Below are 16,714 nucleotides of genomic sequence, written 5' to 3'. Positions count from 1 at the left end.
GTACACTTATTAGGCGTACCGTAGTTCTTACTGTGCTACGAGGCGGCAGGTGCATGCGTGTATAATTAAGGACTACACACCGTGTGCCGTGACAATTGCGCCTTCCCGTAGCAGATATGCTTCACTGCAATTATTTTCATATGCTTCACTGTGTAACACTGCTGTGTTGAGGTGAATCTGACTCTGGAACCGTCATTATGCAACGCGCCGTGCTTTCCGAGTTTCCAAGACACTAGCGAGGATTCATAAGGCGGAGTCAGCGCCATTGCTAAAAGTGGCAAATTATTTCAATGAAAAACATAGCACCGAACAGAAAAAAAGCTTGCTAGCGAACGCTGAAGTAGCTAGACCTAGCGTTGCCGCAGTGGTGGCTAAGGCTGCCAGCGGATCTGGAGTGGAGATGCTGCTTCGAGGAGGCAAGATAATCAAAATTGCGGCGGTAGTGGCGTCGAGTAATGCCGTTTCGAACCTGCAGTCATGGCAAAAAGTCTGGAAAATCGGACGGTGAAGGTTTTTTGCATCTGAAATTTGTGACATTTTTCTACATTGAGTCTACGTGGCGGTGCCGCGAATGCGTCCAAATTATCGGGAGTCCGGAAAATCGGTCGTTGACTGTAGTTTCAAGAAAAGGCTAACAAAAGTATAACGACTTTCTCGGCTTCATGCAAAAACGTATAATCTGCGTCGTGTAATCCAATGGCAAAAATTGTCTATAATGCATGGTTGCGCGTGACAGTGTTGCGCAGAGCATTAATTAAATCTGTAGGCTAATACAGTGCAGACCGCTTATAACGTAAGTCGCCGGAGTCGTGAATATCTGCACTATAAGCGGTACCGCACTATAACCTAAACAGCTATCTTCAAGCCCTGCACGTATGCAAAACATGTAGACCTAGCAGCCGCGCGTATCCGAGAATCGAAGCGTGCGACTGGGAGTTTTGCATCCGTTTAAATTTACGAATGTTGAAAGGGTAATGTCCAAGTACCCACGATCTTCGCATGAAGCAGACAAATTAATAATTTTTAAAAATGTCTCAGTTTCACCCGAAAGGCGAACCATCATTTGTGATCAAATTGGTAGAGAGCTATAAGGAGCAGGGATAGTAGTTTTATCGGCTGTATAAACTTGACACATTCGCTTACTAACTGAATTAACAAGCGTGGTGTTGACGCGCACAAGCAAACATGAATAGACTCGATGACCGAAGACCACTGTCGAACCGCGGGCGTGGGGAAACGCGACCGCCGCAGCGAGAGAAGGTGCGTGCAGTCTATCGCTCTATCGCTTCAACGGAAACTGAGTGGCGTAAGCACAGCGCATACAAAGGTCAGAGTCGTGTGGAGATAGCTTTCAAAATACGGTGCGCGCGAGAACACCGGCAGCCGGCACAGGCGCGAACGCATTTGTTGGCAGAGTAGAAGCTGCCCCCCCCCCCCCCCCCCCCCTCCCGTGCAGCCTTCCCGCTTTGCTCCTTTCGCTTGGGAGATGGCGTCGCCAGTTCCCCTTGCGCCTGGTTGCAAGATACGCATTTGGTGCTGCAGCAAAGCGTCGCCCCTCCCTCCCTCCCATACCCCCACGGCCCTTCGCGCGATAGAAGTCGCATTTGCCCTCCGCTGTGCGTTCGCTCTCCGTGAAGGCGCGCTTTCACTCGCACATACGGCACACGGCGACGATTTTATCGCCCTTGGACTCATGCTCGACGTCTGATGCTCCTCCTCCGCATCGCCCTCGTTGATCTCCTCTCCCATCGGTGGGCACACCTTGTTGAGAAGCGTGCTCACTACCGCCCTTGTCGGCGAGATTTTCCCGCGGAAGCCGCATTATAACCGGTATTTCGTCTCGCGCGGCTGCACTGTAAGCGGTATACGTATACATGGAGTGCTATGGGAAAATTAACGGCAGTCTGAAAAGATCGTACTATATGCGGTCCTGCACCATAGGCAGTTACATTATAAGTGGTCTATGCTGTACTCCGCAATACTGCCAAAAAAGTAAATGCAAAAAGAATACTGCAGTGCAGGTGCCAATCAGTCTTTATTGGGGGGATTGAGCATACCATGTCCAGTAGAACCCGCTGTTACGTTCCCGAGTGCTGTGTTGTCCCGGCTATTACGTCATTTTCAGGCCGGTCCCGGCACAGCTCCCATAGAACCCAATGCATTGGTAACCCCGCTGTTGCGTCGCAACTGTGGGACCGGTCCCACATCATACATTGCGAACTGCCGGCCCGAGCGGCCATTTTGACTTTTCATGTTGCTTGGCTTGGTGGCTTGACGATGGCATTGGCCGCCCTAAGTGCCGGTGGGCAACACCTATGATGTATTTTCGGTTTCCGCCAGCAAAAGTATGGCCCTGGAAATCCGTATTTGCTATCTAAAGATGGTGTCTAGGACGCGTTGTGGCCCTAAAATTGGTCTTGGCTCATCGATGTTTCGTATAATGTCCAAGGGCGATAACGCCGTCGCCGCGCCTCCTATACTGTATGTGCGAGTGAAAGTGTGCGAGGGGAGCCTACGGCCGCGTCTAAATCTCGTGCGCAAAAGAAAGAAAAGCAGGGAAGAAGCGCGCCTCCTTCCTTTGCGCTCGGGGTACCGGTGATGGGGGAGGGATAGCGGGTGGCGTTGTACTCCGGTATCAACTAAAGTCCCTATATAAGAAAAGTACCGCCATCCTTTGATAAATGCCGCTTCTCTCTCTCCTGTATCTCCGATTGGACGATGATAGCACGCGCTTTTCACTTCTTTATATTTTCTTTTTTTCCGCCTCAGAGCCATGTTGAAAGTCCTCTGCGCAGTCGCCGGCAACAGCGGCGGCTCGCGCCCGGCCTGAAAGCTTCAACCTGGACTTTCTAGGTGCGCCACCGTTCACTTGGCTTTCGCAAGCAAAAAGTAAAGAAAAAAGCAAGCGCTTTAGGAGAGGAGGCGGCGGAGGAAAGTGTAGATGGCGGTACTTTTCTTATATAGGGACTTTAATATCAACTGCGTAGTGCACGGCGGCGTGCGGTCCGTATGTTGAAAGCGATCTGCATTGGGGGCAGAGTCTAGCAGTGTAGGTGCGTCGGCGGCTCGTAGCTTTGTGCGTGCTGTGTGTTCTCGGCGCTCAGTTTGCGTTGAAGCGATAAACAGCACGAAGGTCACTACGCTTGCTTCTGCAGTGGCGCTTCCTCACGCCAGCATTTGACAGCGCGTGTCTAAACTCGTCGAGTGTTATGTGTTCATGTTTGCCTGTGGGCGCTGACACCATGCTTGTCAATATAGTTAAGCGAATGTTTAAAAGTGTATATGGACGATAAAACTACTATTCTGACTTTGTATAGCTGTCTACTAATTTGCTATCGCAATCGATGCTTCGGCTTTCGGGCAAAAGTACGACTTTTTTTCACACATAAGAATTAAAATAATATTGTGTGCAGTTAACAGTGTTCTCATTTCTCAATTTTTCCTGTTTCTCGGCTCTTGCGTTTCCCGGCTCTTACGTTTTTTTTTTTTTTGTTGTTGTTGTTTTTTTTACGGTACCATGAAAAACGTATCGCGGGGTTCTACTGTACCACGATCCACACCCACCAGCATGCTAAAATATCCTTTTCTCTCCTAGATTTTTCTTAAATTGGTTACAGTAAAACCCCGGTGATACGAACCGGTGGTACGAATTTTGGTGTGATACGAATTCGTAACATTCCCTGGCCGAAATACATTGCTCACAATACGAAAAAAATCGGCTGTTCTGAACGTCTTGCCGCGCCGCTACGGATCATACGAACGCGTGAGCAACAGCAGCGGCAGCCGAACCAGCGGGGCCACTGGCACAGACAAGCTGGCACAGCGGGATCTGGGCGGGATCCGTAGTCGCGGGATCCGTAGTCGGGATCCGGCTGCGCAATCTCTCGTTGGTCCCCATGTCGAGCGGACCGGATCACATCACAGGCTAGCCGATGCTTAGCGAGAAATTAGACGAGGACCAATGCTGCAACGACGACCGCGGCGCAGCCCCGACGGGCAAAACGCTCCCTGCACTCGACTTGCTCAGGCGTTCAGTGGCGTGCGAAAATATTCCCAAGATCACGTGCGCGCACTTATACACCGTGATCGTTGACGATTTGGACAAGAAGAAAATGTCCCGTTGATACGTTTTTCAAGGGACCGCGGAAAAAAAAAGAAAAAAGAAAAGCCGCAGTATCGCCCGAAAGGTGAAGCAACGGAAACGCAGCAGCAGCAGCGAGCGAATTGACCTTTGCGCTGTCTCTCGCTTCAACGCGAACTAAATGTCGAAGGCACAGCGCATACGAAGCTACTGGAACTAGGCGCACTTGGTCAACATCGCAGATCGTTTCGACGATAAGGTCCGCGCCGGCGCGCACTATGTGCACGTCGCAGATCGCTTTCAGAATACGGCAGTAACGGCAACCGCGCGGGTGCGTTGTATCTGCAACGTGCCGGTCGCTTGTTGCAACGCATCGGTCGCTTGTTGCAATGTACAAGCTGGCTGCACCGATAAATTTGCGTGACCGCCACATGCAAACGCAACGTAACATGCCGGTACATCATAGATTGGCGAAGTATCACGGGGAACGCCCGGTTATTCAAACACGAAAGCATTTGCGATGGTTAATTCGAACATACCGCGCACCGACAATGCTCTCAGCAGTGTGCCAAATCATGTGGCGGCGCCTCCGACCGGCATTGCTCTGACACCGCCAGAGAGCAAAAGCTTAGGCGAGACCCCTCAGCGCCGCGCGGAGAAAAAAAAAAAAGAGAACCGCGGTGTCACGCCAAGGTCGCCGTTCCTGCGTGGCGCTGGAACACGCGTGTACGTGCCACGTCTCAGCCAACGCTGTGGCTGCAGCGCAGAGGGAAGCAACAGCGGAGGCCCAGTTTGGCCAACGCTCGCTTCAATGGCAGAAACCGAAACTTCAGGGAGTGGGCTAAGCGGTGCCGGGCCGGCGGGAGCGGCGGACGCACACGGAGACAGTGCACGGAGACAGTCGGATGGTGAGGGGGCTACGAGGGTGTTGAGAGGAAGGGCGAGGGGAGCCACCGAAGCGACAGAGTTGCCGAGGCCAAATCTGCTTCCCTGCTGCCCTCCTCCCTCACCTGCAACGGTCCCCGCGCGCGCCCGTCGCTGTGTTGCCTCTTCCTCTTCACAACCACAATATCTCTCTTTCGGCGTGCTTGCGCCGCCCGAGCGCGGGCAGTTTCGTGGCCCTCGCTCGATATGTGCTTGCGCGCCGCGATATTTCACGGATCGCACCGTTCGTACGTCGTGCTATGGTGCACGAATATTTCAAAAATAAGTCCTTCTTTTAATTCTAACAAATTCTTGGGCCCCTTCGAGTTCGAATTATCGAGATTCGACTATACTTGGAAGTCAATGGGATTTAGGTCGGGACCGCGAAAACGCGACGTAGCAGCCGGGAAAACGCAGCAGCGAGGAAGGTATCAATGGGACCCCACTATTAGAAATCTTTTCTGGTAAAAATAAATTGATTTTTCTTGATATTGTGTATGTTTTGACGATACGAATTTCGGGTGATACGAATATTTCACGCGACCCCGCGAGATTCGTATCACCGAGGTTTTACTGTAGTTTGTAGTTTTACTGTTACTGGCTTTCTCTGAGCCATACAGCAAGAGCCTTCTTTCAAGCGCAGCAATGCCGGTAAGGAGGTCACCTGCACAGACGAGTCTCGGTTTGTTGTCGATGCTATGTAGCACATCCGCATCTATGGTGTTCTCCTTATCTGAGATGGCAGCCAGGAGAGTCCGAATCTGCATGAGGCAATGCCTCCTCGCACATCTGTATCATATGATGACCAGCACGAAACCGAGAACCCAATATTGGATGCTTGAGAAGTCTTTTGTGCTTACGTTTAGGCAAAAACCTTCGAACTGCATGCGAGAACATGCATATCCAATACAATTTGCGTGTCTTCCGGTGGCTACTTTGTTCGATCTTTGCACATTCTTTCGTGCTTTCCATACGTGCTGGGGTGGTATACATGGGTGATCACTTTTGGAGATACTCACTTTCGCGAGACTCCACGCTGGACATGTTGAAGTATTCAGCCATTAGCACTCGTGGCACTGTGCGAATATAGGGACCTTGGCGCAGCGTCAAAAGCGCTCTCGGCCTCATCTGGGCATGGGAGCAGACGCGGGTGAGAGAAAATGTGGAGGAGTGTGGATAATTTAATCATTAAGCATACCAGCCATCATTTGTGTGTTATGACAAAATGCTCCATATAGTACATGTGCTTACGCAAGGAATAAGCAGTGCTGCTGCACAGATTGGGCCTGGTGTTTGAGCATCTGCCATGGGGTAGTGCCACAGACGTCATTACTAGCTGTAACAACGAGGGCTCATGAAAATCTGATCTGAGGCAGTCTGCCATAAATGAACTTGTGTAAGAAAATTTTAATTTCACTTTCGCTTCTCCAGCAACCTGAAAGCTCCTTCGTGCACTCGGTATAGTGCTTTCTGCTCTTTGTGTTTGCCCAACACATGCTTTCATGCTTTGAGCATCAACGCATTGTGTAAACGTGTACAAGTTGTGCGTTACCTGATTACTTATTGTCAGCAGTCCGTTCTGTCTTTCTTGAATGAATTCTAATGGAATCTTCTTGGAAGCATGCGAACATTGTTCAATCTAAGCTCAAGTGCATTAAAGTATATAAATTTGGTGAACATAAGGCATACTGCTGCTTGTTGGCCTGCTACTGACTGACATGTTGCTTCTGGCATCAGTTTGAGCGTTTTCATGGCACTTCTGCCTCAGTAACAGTTGGCGTACTTGGCTTTCAGTTCCTTCACAACTAAGATTGACTACCTTCACTTTTTTGATGACTGCCTCATTTTCAACTACAGTATAGACCGCTTATAGCGTAAATCGCCGGAGTCGTGAATATCGGCACTATAAGCGGTACCGCACTATAACCAAAGCAACAGTTTTCAAGGCCCGCACATATGCAAAACATACGCACCGAGCCGCCACGCGTATGCGACAGTGGAGGAATGCGGCTAGAACGTTTGTATTTAATTTACAGTCGAATCTCGTTAATTCGAACCAAATCACGCGACGGCGCCTCCGACCGGCATTGCTCCGGCACCGCCATAGAGTAAAAGCTTACGAGAGACCCCTCAACGTCGCGCTGCGAACGGAAAAAAAAAAAGAAAAAAAAACGCGGAGGAAATTTTACCCTCTCTCAAATGGCAAGATCGCCGATTCTGCGTTGCGCCGGAACATGCATGTACGTGCCGACGTCTCAGGCACGCTTCCGTAGCCACGTGTAGAAAATGGCAGTGAACCTTTCTTTCTCCTTTATGCTTCCTCTACTTTCTAGTCACGTGTTGACCTTGCATGCTGCGGCTACGGCGCAGAGGGAAGCAGCGGCGCTGTCCCAGGCCGGCCAACGAAACTACCCACGCCGGCAAATGCCCGCTTCCCGATAACGGCAGAAAACGAAACTTCGAGGAGCTGGCGCCGGGCCGGCTGTAGCGGCGGCGCCTGCACGACGGCGGGCGCGCACGGTGACAGTCGAAAGCACGTCGAAAGTGAGGGAGCTACGAGGGAAGGCGAGGGGAGCCACCGAAGCGGCGGAGTTGTCGAGGGGAAATCTGCTTCCCTGCCGCCCTCCTCCCTCACATTCCACGGTCTCCGCGTGCGCCCTTCACCGTGATGTGCCGGCGCCGCCCGCTCCCTGAAGTTTCGTCTTCTGCCGTTATCGTGAAGCGAGCGTTGGCCGGCGTTGGCAGTTTCGTGGCTCTCGCTCGCTATGCGCACCGTGATATTTCACGACTCGCACTCAAGATTCTGCTTTCAGCCTCACTGGCTGTTCGTTTGCACCACGTTGCCTTCTCCTCCACTTTGTCTCTCTTTTTCCTCGAGCACTCCTTGGGGCGCCCACTTGAGGGGAGCGTTCGCCGTCTCCGCTGACTTCCGTACTCCCAGGCAGCCACGCTGTAACCGGTATTTCGTTTCCCGCAACTGCACTATAAGCGATACTACGTGTATACATGGAGTGCTATGGGAAAATTAACGGGAGTCTGAAAAGACCGCACTATATCCGGTCCTGCACTATAAGCGGTTACGTTATAAGTGGTCTATACTGTACTGCTTTTGCACAAGTTGGTGATGTAAGGGTTATATCTAGAGTGAATCATGATCACTTTATTATTAGGATTAGTAGCAGCCATTTGATACTGAAAGCAAAAGTATAATTTATTTCTTTAGTACTTGTGAGGCGGTGTAAAATGGGATTAAAGTATAAATTGTTATGTTTTAAGTTTGAAAGCCACAATCTGGCTATTCTAGAAATTTAGTAGGGGGCACTAGATTAATATTGGCGACCTGAAATTTTTTAGTGTACAACCGAAGCGTGGTACACTAGCATTTCATCGTTCCGTGCCTATTCCAGTCTACAGTTGCAGTATAGCTTATTTTTTGTTCTTTCTAATGAACTTCTCAGACTTATCTATCTTTGCAGGTTATGTAATAAAGAATGCCTAATAGTATCGTTGTCAATTGTGTTGGCTTTTACTAAAAGCAATTCATTGTGTATACCTTGCAGACAGGTACAAATGGAAGGAAAACATGAAGGAGAAGGCAGCACAAGCTTTTCATGCTCGATCCCAGAAGCAACGGAACCTACAGTTTCTAATCTATGGGAATGGTGAGCGTTATTGTATTTTGACATTGCTGTGAATTGGTGATAAGATTTGTATTTTTTTGCTACGGGCAGATTTGTATCTTTGATTTGTGTGACAAAATACTATTTCACTTCCTTTGTAGATTTGCTTTGTTTGCAACAGCAAAGTGATATGTTGGGATAGCTCAATATCAAAGTATTTTTTTAACCCTTTTAGGGTTTTTGCTGTACATGTACGGTGCCACTTGTTTGTCCTGGATGGTTTTTGAAGTATGTGTACGGCGCTGATGTTAGGTTGTTATTTCGCGCGTATTTCCATCCAAGTAGAGTCACCCAAAGTGATTTGAGATTGTATCCACTCACTGGTGCGCAAAAGTTGACTGGTTTGCATCCAAATCCTTGACCATGTGATCGCACACATGTCGTCTGCTACTTCTAGGCGTGTGTGGAGGAACTACTCTTTTGGATGAGTAGTTGAACGTTGGGGGAGGGGGTCCAGATCGAGGAGGCAGAGCGCTGCCCAGTTTGTGTCTTCATCCGGCGGGTCGAATTAAAAGAAGAGGCAGAAAATTGTCTAAGCGTACTGACGTGACAGTATTTACCTGATTCTAACACATACCCCGAATTTAATATTCACCCAGTTTTCATGGGGCTACAGTAGAAAACGATTTTGCACCCAAACCTAAATATAACGGCCACCAAACCCAGTTTTCATGGGGCTACAGTAGAAAACGATTTTGCACCCAAACCTAAATATAACGAGCACCCAAGTTTAGTAATAATAAAAAATAAAGTAGAAAGTCTCTGATTCTGGCAATCAGGAATGAGATGGTAGAATAGAAATTGTATTTACTTTTAGTGTCCACCGCCATCAACCTGAGGCAGCTCTTTCTCATATTGTATGTAACACAACACATAGCTCTCCTTGAAGCCGTCATCGAGAAAGGCAAAGGTGGAGTTGGGGCCATCACTGACAGCGGCGAATTCTGTCAATGAAAAACACGGCAACGAACAGCTGAAAGCTTGGTAGCAAACATCGAAGCAGCTAGGCTTAGCTTTACCACAGTGGCTACGTCTGCTAGCCAACCAGGGTGCGAGAGTGCTGGTTTGATGCTGCGAAATAATCATAATGGCAGCCTATGTTATTGCCATTTAGGACCTGCGTTGACGTCAACAAGTCAGGAAAATGTGATGGCGGAGGATTTCAGAAATCCTTACGCATTGGCTCCATGGGGTACGTAGCAGAGCTGCGAAGGTATCCCCAATTATCGGGCATTACCTAAAATTCATCCGTTGACTGTAAACCCTGAAAGTGCAGCATTGTCTCCATCCTACGTGAAAAATTGTTTTGCCCCGTCTTGTGTTGGCAGTGGCGATGATGCTGGCTTTTATGGAGGGTTGTTAACACCTTGAGTAGGGCTTTTGTTTTTTGTACACAATTGTAATGCGCAGGAAATCTTAGGACCAATTGAAAAAAATGTGCGCATTAGGCAACTTGAAAGTGTCTGAAGGCGAGCTTGTTGGTATGCATCCATGGTGGAATAAAGAACGCTAAATACTCTGTCATGGACAGAAGGAGGAATACAGGATGAACGCTGACTGCCAACGGTTGCTTTTTGTGCGTACACGAATATATAGCTTGGAAAGGGGGAAGGGAAACAAAAAAAAAAGAGGAGGGGTTTACATGCCAGTCGTGCTTGGATCTGAATGGTAAGACTACCAATCACGTAATGATTAGTCAACTAGATAGCTGTATTCGTTGTCGGTGAGCACGAGTGAAGGGGAGCTGACGCATAACCGGCCTATGCGCATCATTGTGAAGGTTGAAAAAATATGTGCTCGACTGGTCTCAATAACGGCTCAGTGCCTTAGTGTCATGAAGCACCGGCTTGCACCCACGATTGGCGCAAGATTGCGTAAACATGCGTATAACGTTAAAAACACAAATGGAAGCAATCTGGCTGTCCACTTCGTCAATTGCAGGTTCAAGCCGGTGCTTCATGACACTAAGGTACTGTGCCATTATCGAGACAATCGAGCACGGGGAAATTTTTGCAACTTCACGATGATGCGCATAGGCCCGTTATGCTTCAGCTCCCTTTCACTCGTCCTCACCGACAAGGAATACAGATATCTACTTGACTAATCATTATGTGATAGTTAGTTTTACCTCCAGACCCAAGCGCTGCTCATTCTGAGCTGCTGTTTCTGCACCGAAACATGCCAAAGGCAGGCCAAAAATAGCCATTTTTGGCAGGAGATTAATGTGCCTTAAGTTATGCACTAGCCTCTAGCACTGCCAAGGCAGAAGCTGAAGTCATTGGGATAAGGATTGGGGCCACTATTGGGGTCAGGCTTGTGCATGCTTACCAGTCTAGTATGAATTATCTAGGGAGGGTCAATTTCAGGATTGTAATAACGAAAATTTTTGGCCATAATAATTACAGGCATTGGCCAGGACCTTCAGTCGGGATTAAATTAACCAGTGGTGATCCAACTGTGCCATTTGCGCCATTTTGCTACAATTCTACTTGTCTGCGCCTTGCTGCCCCCACCAAAGTGCAACTTGCGCCAAGTGCGCCAAAGCGCCACCTTTGCCTTCGGCGCTGCGCGGACATCGTATGCAGTATCGTGGCCTATCCCTCCGTTTGTGGACAGACCCGCGGCTGAGCATTCTGAGCATGGGCGACGCGGACTTCGCAACCAAGCTTCGCGCACGGAATCCTCGATCGAACACGCAGTTAAGCCTTTCAGCACTCAATGTTTCGGAATTCGCGACTAAGGACATCGAGCATCGACTCCTTGAGCCCGCGGCTAGCTAGGCATTTCGCGCATTGGCACGTGGGACTGCGCGACTAAGCACATTGAGCGTTGACTCCTTGGGCCCGCGGCTAGCTAGGCATTTTGCGCATTGGCACTTGGGACTGCGCGACTAAGCACATCGAGCGTCGACTCCTCGGGGCCACGGCTAGCTAGGCATTTCGTACATCGGCACTTGGGACTGCGCGACTAAGCACATCGAGCGTCGACTCCTCGAGCTCGCGGCTCGCTAGGCATTTTGTGGATCGGTACTTGGGACTGCGCGACTAAGCACATTGAGCGTCGACTCCTCGGGCCCACGGCTAGCTAGGCATTTCGTGCATCGGCACTTGGGAATGCGCGGCTAGCTAGGCATTTCGTGCATCAGCACTTAGGACTGTGCGACTAAGCACATCGAGCGTCGACTCCTCGAGCCCGCGGCTAGCTAGGCATTTTGCGCATCGGCACTTGGGAATGCGCCACTAAGCACATCGAGCGTCGACTCCTCGGGCCCGCGGCTAGGCATTGGTGTTGCACAAAATTGTTTTTCTGCATTTCTAGTCGCTTTTGTATTATGTCTGATTGCATAAAACTATTCTCAGTAGTCTACAAGTGCTATTTACCCAGGCAAATAACGTCTGTTTTAAACGTTTTCTGCTCTGGGCACACGAACTAAATGGCTGAGTCAGTCTTTCTTTCTTGTGTCCATTTGCTCTAAAGAAGTATTTAACAATTGTGTAGTTGTAATAAGCTGCGCCAAATGTCTTGCACTTGCTTTTCTCCTGCTCCAACTGGTCCAAAACGCAACATTTTGTGCTACAGAACTGCTACAAAATTGCTATTGTGGCTGCTCCTGAATTGCTACAAAAGAGCTTTTTTCCTGCTCCAAAAATTGCTCCAATTCTTAAACTGGCTGGACCACCACTGAATTAACCAAAAAACCAAAATAACCTGACCGAATATATAGAAGTGTACTGTACTAAGCTTGGGAACAAAACTTGCATAAGACTTACTTTGTGCTCTTGCCACTGTTTTGTAACTTTAAGAGGCGTGGCTCGTATTTCAGAGGATGATTACAAGGAGGAAGAGAAAGACGAAACTGAGGACACTGCAGACTTTCTTGGGGAGCTGTTCCGGAAAGTGAAAAAGCAGGAAAATACACAGGCGGAGAAACGTTCTTGGGATAGTGTGGAGAGCACCCGGTGTATGTTCACGGAGACTGATGCCCTCATCAAGGATGAAGAAGTAATAGCATGCACCAAGTTGAAAAGTCTTGTCCTGCATAACTTTTTTGTATTTTTTGTCCAGTGTTCTTTTGGAAAGTAATGAACTGTGTAAAGAGTGCCAAAGGTGATATGGCTTTGCAGTTTCCACACCATGGTTTGCACACTACTGCTCAACCGAAGTGGTCCAATCCAAGCTTAGGACCCTAAAACACCACCAAGTGCCATCACTCACCTGTGACACTTTTAACAAATTAAACATATACAGTGAAATCTTTATACAACGAACTTAAGGGAACCGCAGTGAATTAGTCCTCTTTCTGAGAGGTCATTATAGCGAAAGCCCCAAAATTAATCATTCTGCCCATCAACCCATCAGTTAATCAGTTGTCACTCTATGAGCTATGCACGAAACCTTGCTGTTGGGTCTCCGCCCACGCTGTTGCTATTTTCCATAGATGCCACGCACCACCGAAGCACCATACAGTACAAGTGGCGTGTGCAAAAGAGTCGCTGACACTGAGAAAACCACCAACAAAGAGTGAACTTCATGTCACCTCCAAAGCACACTGGTTCTTTTTGTTTGTTTGTTTTGGCATTTCAAGACCGAAGCCATCTTGCTCGAGGCAGATACCTGAACTACAGACGATCCCGGCTATGTCAAAGTCAGATATTTCTAATTATTGTCTATATCGAACAGTATATCGAATTTCCTTGAAAATCCCATGCAAAAGTATAGTTATGTGCTGCGCATACATCGAACTCCCATTCACCGCTACATTCGATATATCGAACTATGTGTTGCCCTTGTGAGTGTGCTTCTCGTAATGGAGATGCAATCACTTCTCACATTGCTGCACCAAATTTTTAAAAATTGCCTGTGGCAGATAGCGCAATTCAAGATAGCCCTTGATCTAAATTATTCGATAAGGCGGCCATTACTTCTACCAGAAATCAAAATGCTTAATTGAATAATTGACATAATTATGCGAATGAACTTTTAATTAATTACCTTACGGCACGTACTTCAATCTATGAATTGTAGCTAATGAGTATGCATGGCACCGGCTGTACTCCAACAGTTGTCCAAATTATCCAGTATGAGGCCAAATATGTCTGAATTAACAAGAATTTGATGCCATAAAATAATGCATACGACTGCTGGGAGCTGGCGATGAGTCTGAATTATTATGATCTGAATTAACAAGGTTTTACTGTACAGATCTTCCAAAATTGACAAAACTTGAACCATGCATATCGTGCTGTCGCGTCTTAAGACATAGCATCATCGGCTGACACCATCACACTGCAGTGGAAATTACCGTATCTAGAACACTACCCGAGTTTCATGTTTTGCTTTGTTCAAGACAAACATGTTAGCCACTGGATGCGAGCCGAGCGCCTTCTGTGAGAGATGCGCCGAATTCTAAGTTCAGCAGACAACAATCTGGAGCGGTCAGTTGTCATTTGCTCTCGCTGTGATTTGCAGCATGAGCAAGTTTAAGCTTTTTATTGATAGCCAATGTTTCGAATACGAACTCAAGCATGATTCTTGCCATGAAAATTATTTTTGGCTTGCTATGCGAAGGATTCTCGGAGTAGAGAAATGAAACTGCATTGTCAGCACCTTGCATGTTGCCATTGAAACTGAAATGAAACAATGAAAACTCAAGTTTTATCAAACGTACAACTTCATGCTGCAGCTTCATACCTCCTCATCCTAGTGAGACGCCACATCATTGGTGACAAAATTGTCCCTCTTTGGCAGATGCTTTTGTCGGTGCTCCTGCATAGCTACAATGATGGCGTTGTTTTTGCTGTCTGTTGGTTGTTGGCAGCCGGTTGCAAAATGGTGCCTGAACTGAGCTGCCCTGGGCCGCGATTTTGTAGCGATGCCTTGCGCTCGATTATATGCCAATCTTATCATCCACCGTTCACGGCCGGCTGATCGCTTTGATAACGTGGGCGGGACATCGCTCTGACCACTGACAAAGCCCGAAATGTGCGAAAAGGAATATCATCGGAGAAGGAATCGCTACAAAATCGTGGCCCTGCTCACTGCACGGCGAGATTGCACTGTGCTCCACTGTTTTTCCATGGTGGCACCATGGCAGGCACTCGCGTGGTGCTCGCCCCCAGAGGAAGGTGCGTCACCACATGCGTGGCACCCAGACGAACAAGCGACACTGTTCAAGTGCATTGAAAACACCACTAGTGCCGTCACCCGAAGATGTCAATAGAGTGACAAAGCTGCCAAAGGCCAATTTATGATGCAACCGTGGTGGCCGTATATTGTGGCAAAGGCTATGACCGTTGGAAATTATAGCCGAAATGAACATTAATTGGTAGACAGGTTGTGTGATTGCAAACTATAAAATCGCTTTTTCAAGCACTAAAATAATAAGGCACCATCGTGTTTCGACGAGTTTTTCATTGTTGAAGAGCAGTGCATGAGGCTACCCCTTTAGGCTCATAAAGGAGTTTGGATATCTCCTCTTCCGCAAGGAACCCCTACCAGAAAGGGCACAATCCTTTGTCACATTTCACCCCGTGTGAACGCCTTTCTGGTAGATGACCCACAGTCCAAAGGCCATTGGAGTGCCCGTGTGTCAGGGGTCCAAGTTGTTTACTGTGAAGAGGTTTTTCTGTCCCTTGAGGCATTCTTTTGTGTGTATGCCTTCAACGAAGGTCTTTTAAAACAATCACAAGTACTCAATGTGTTTGCTTCGGTGCATTTCATGCTAGATTTTGGACCTGATCAAGGACTGTTTTGTGACTGGAAAATGGGGTGAGGAAGAGGATGCCGAGGCATTGTTGGAAAAGGATGGTGAGCATTTTTTTTTCTGAATTCTTTTTGCTAAGCACCGCAGAGGCTTAAGGGGGGACGCACCAATACCAATACCACGTACCAATACCTATCATACCACCCCTTCATAAAAAGAACCTCATCATGAGCTCTGTTCACTAGGCCACTTGGGCTGGCACAGACACCTGGCTGCAGAAGTGAGACATCATAGATAAGGACAGGCTGGAAAGCACCTAGCAGCTGCATTGCTGCCTATCTATCAGTGGCTCTCCTAACATCCATAGCCATTGTCAATGGAAGATGATCCAAAACGCTGCTGAGAGCCTTGATTCAGTAACATGGTCAATTCTACCAAAAGAAAACAATGCCTCACTGACTGTACTAGAGACTGCTATCAATGAGGCAGTCTACAGGTACAACACTAGACCTACTGTATATTTATGCCCACATAGTTCTGCACCTCACTTGGTTTGAAACCCAGGCACCATGCTCTTTGTAGAGCAGCAGTAAAGAATGCCATACAAACATGAAAAACGCAGAACAAAGGCACAGCAGACCAGAGACCACATGTCTAAGAAGCCCCAGATCACAAAACCCATCAAAGATTACAAATTTGGTGTGTTTTAGAGAACTGAAGAGAAGGTGAAACTTTGAGAGCCGTTTTCTCAAAACGGTTTTTTCGCCTTTCTGCTCGGTTTCTGGAGCTAATTTCTTCGTTACCGTTTAGCCTATTTTGATTCTGTTTTTTTTTTTTTGTCACGTTCCTTGGACTACAGTGCAGGTCGAGACAGTCTCACATTTTTATCTTGACTTTTTATAAATTTATGGTGTGGCTATTCGTTCACTCCGAAAGTGTGCTTGGTGCGAAGGTAACTTGAAAAATGACTATCTAAAAAGTTTGTGTAGCGAAGAAAAAAAAGTAATACTGTCACGACCTCCAGCACGCATTGAGCTATGCATTCAATACTCAACGAGCCTTCCATCATGTTTTTTAAGCTCCCCAGGCCCTCCAGAAAGTTCAAGAGAGAAAAATTCTGCTCAATAAAATGTTCTCAAGCTATCACTCTGAAACTTTTATGGAAGTATCAGGGAGACATTCTAAACATTTGTGCCAATTTTCATCAAAATCCATGAAGAAATCAGGAAGTTGATTTTCAAAGCCACGTCCCCCCTTAATACAGGATGTTCCACAACACTCCTGTCATGCTAAAAAAAAAAAAAAAATTAAGTGGTACAGTGGAAT

General features: G+C 47.7%; 1 protein-coding gene across 3 annotated transcripts in view; it reads left to right on the top strand.

The window, feature by feature from the left end:
• The window catches only part of LOC119436960 (ribosome biogenesis protein BMS1 homolog), a 134,196-nt gene that overhangs the window by 43,722 nt on the left and 73,760 nt on the right, over window positions 1-16,714 (top strand). For 2 of the 3 annotated variants that reach the window (XM_049660136.1, XM_037704006.2), the window contains exons 10-12: window positions 8,566-8,667; window positions 12,509-12,687; window positions 15,411-15,492. In XM_049660136.1, coding sequence (XP_049516093.1) covers window positions 8,566-8,667; window positions 12,509-12,687; window positions 15,411-15,492 — 363 coding nt within the window. The remainder of the gene's footprint in view (window positions 1-8,565; window positions 8,668-12,508; window positions 12,688-15,410; window positions 15,493-16,714) is intronic. The other variant, XM_049660135.1, reaches the window with a different exon arrangement.

Source organism: Dermacentor silvarum, chromosome 1 (genome assembly GCF_013339745.2).
Source record: "Dermacentor silvarum isolate Dsil-2018 chromosome 1, BIME_Dsil_1.4, whole genome shotgun sequence".
Classification (NCBI taxonomy): Eukaryota; Metazoa; Arthropoda; class Arachnida; order Ixodida; family Ixodidae; genus Dermacentor; species Dermacentor silvarum.
The sequence above is the reverse complement of the archived record's forward strand: the minus strand, read 5'-3'. Positions and strand labels throughout refer to the sequence as shown.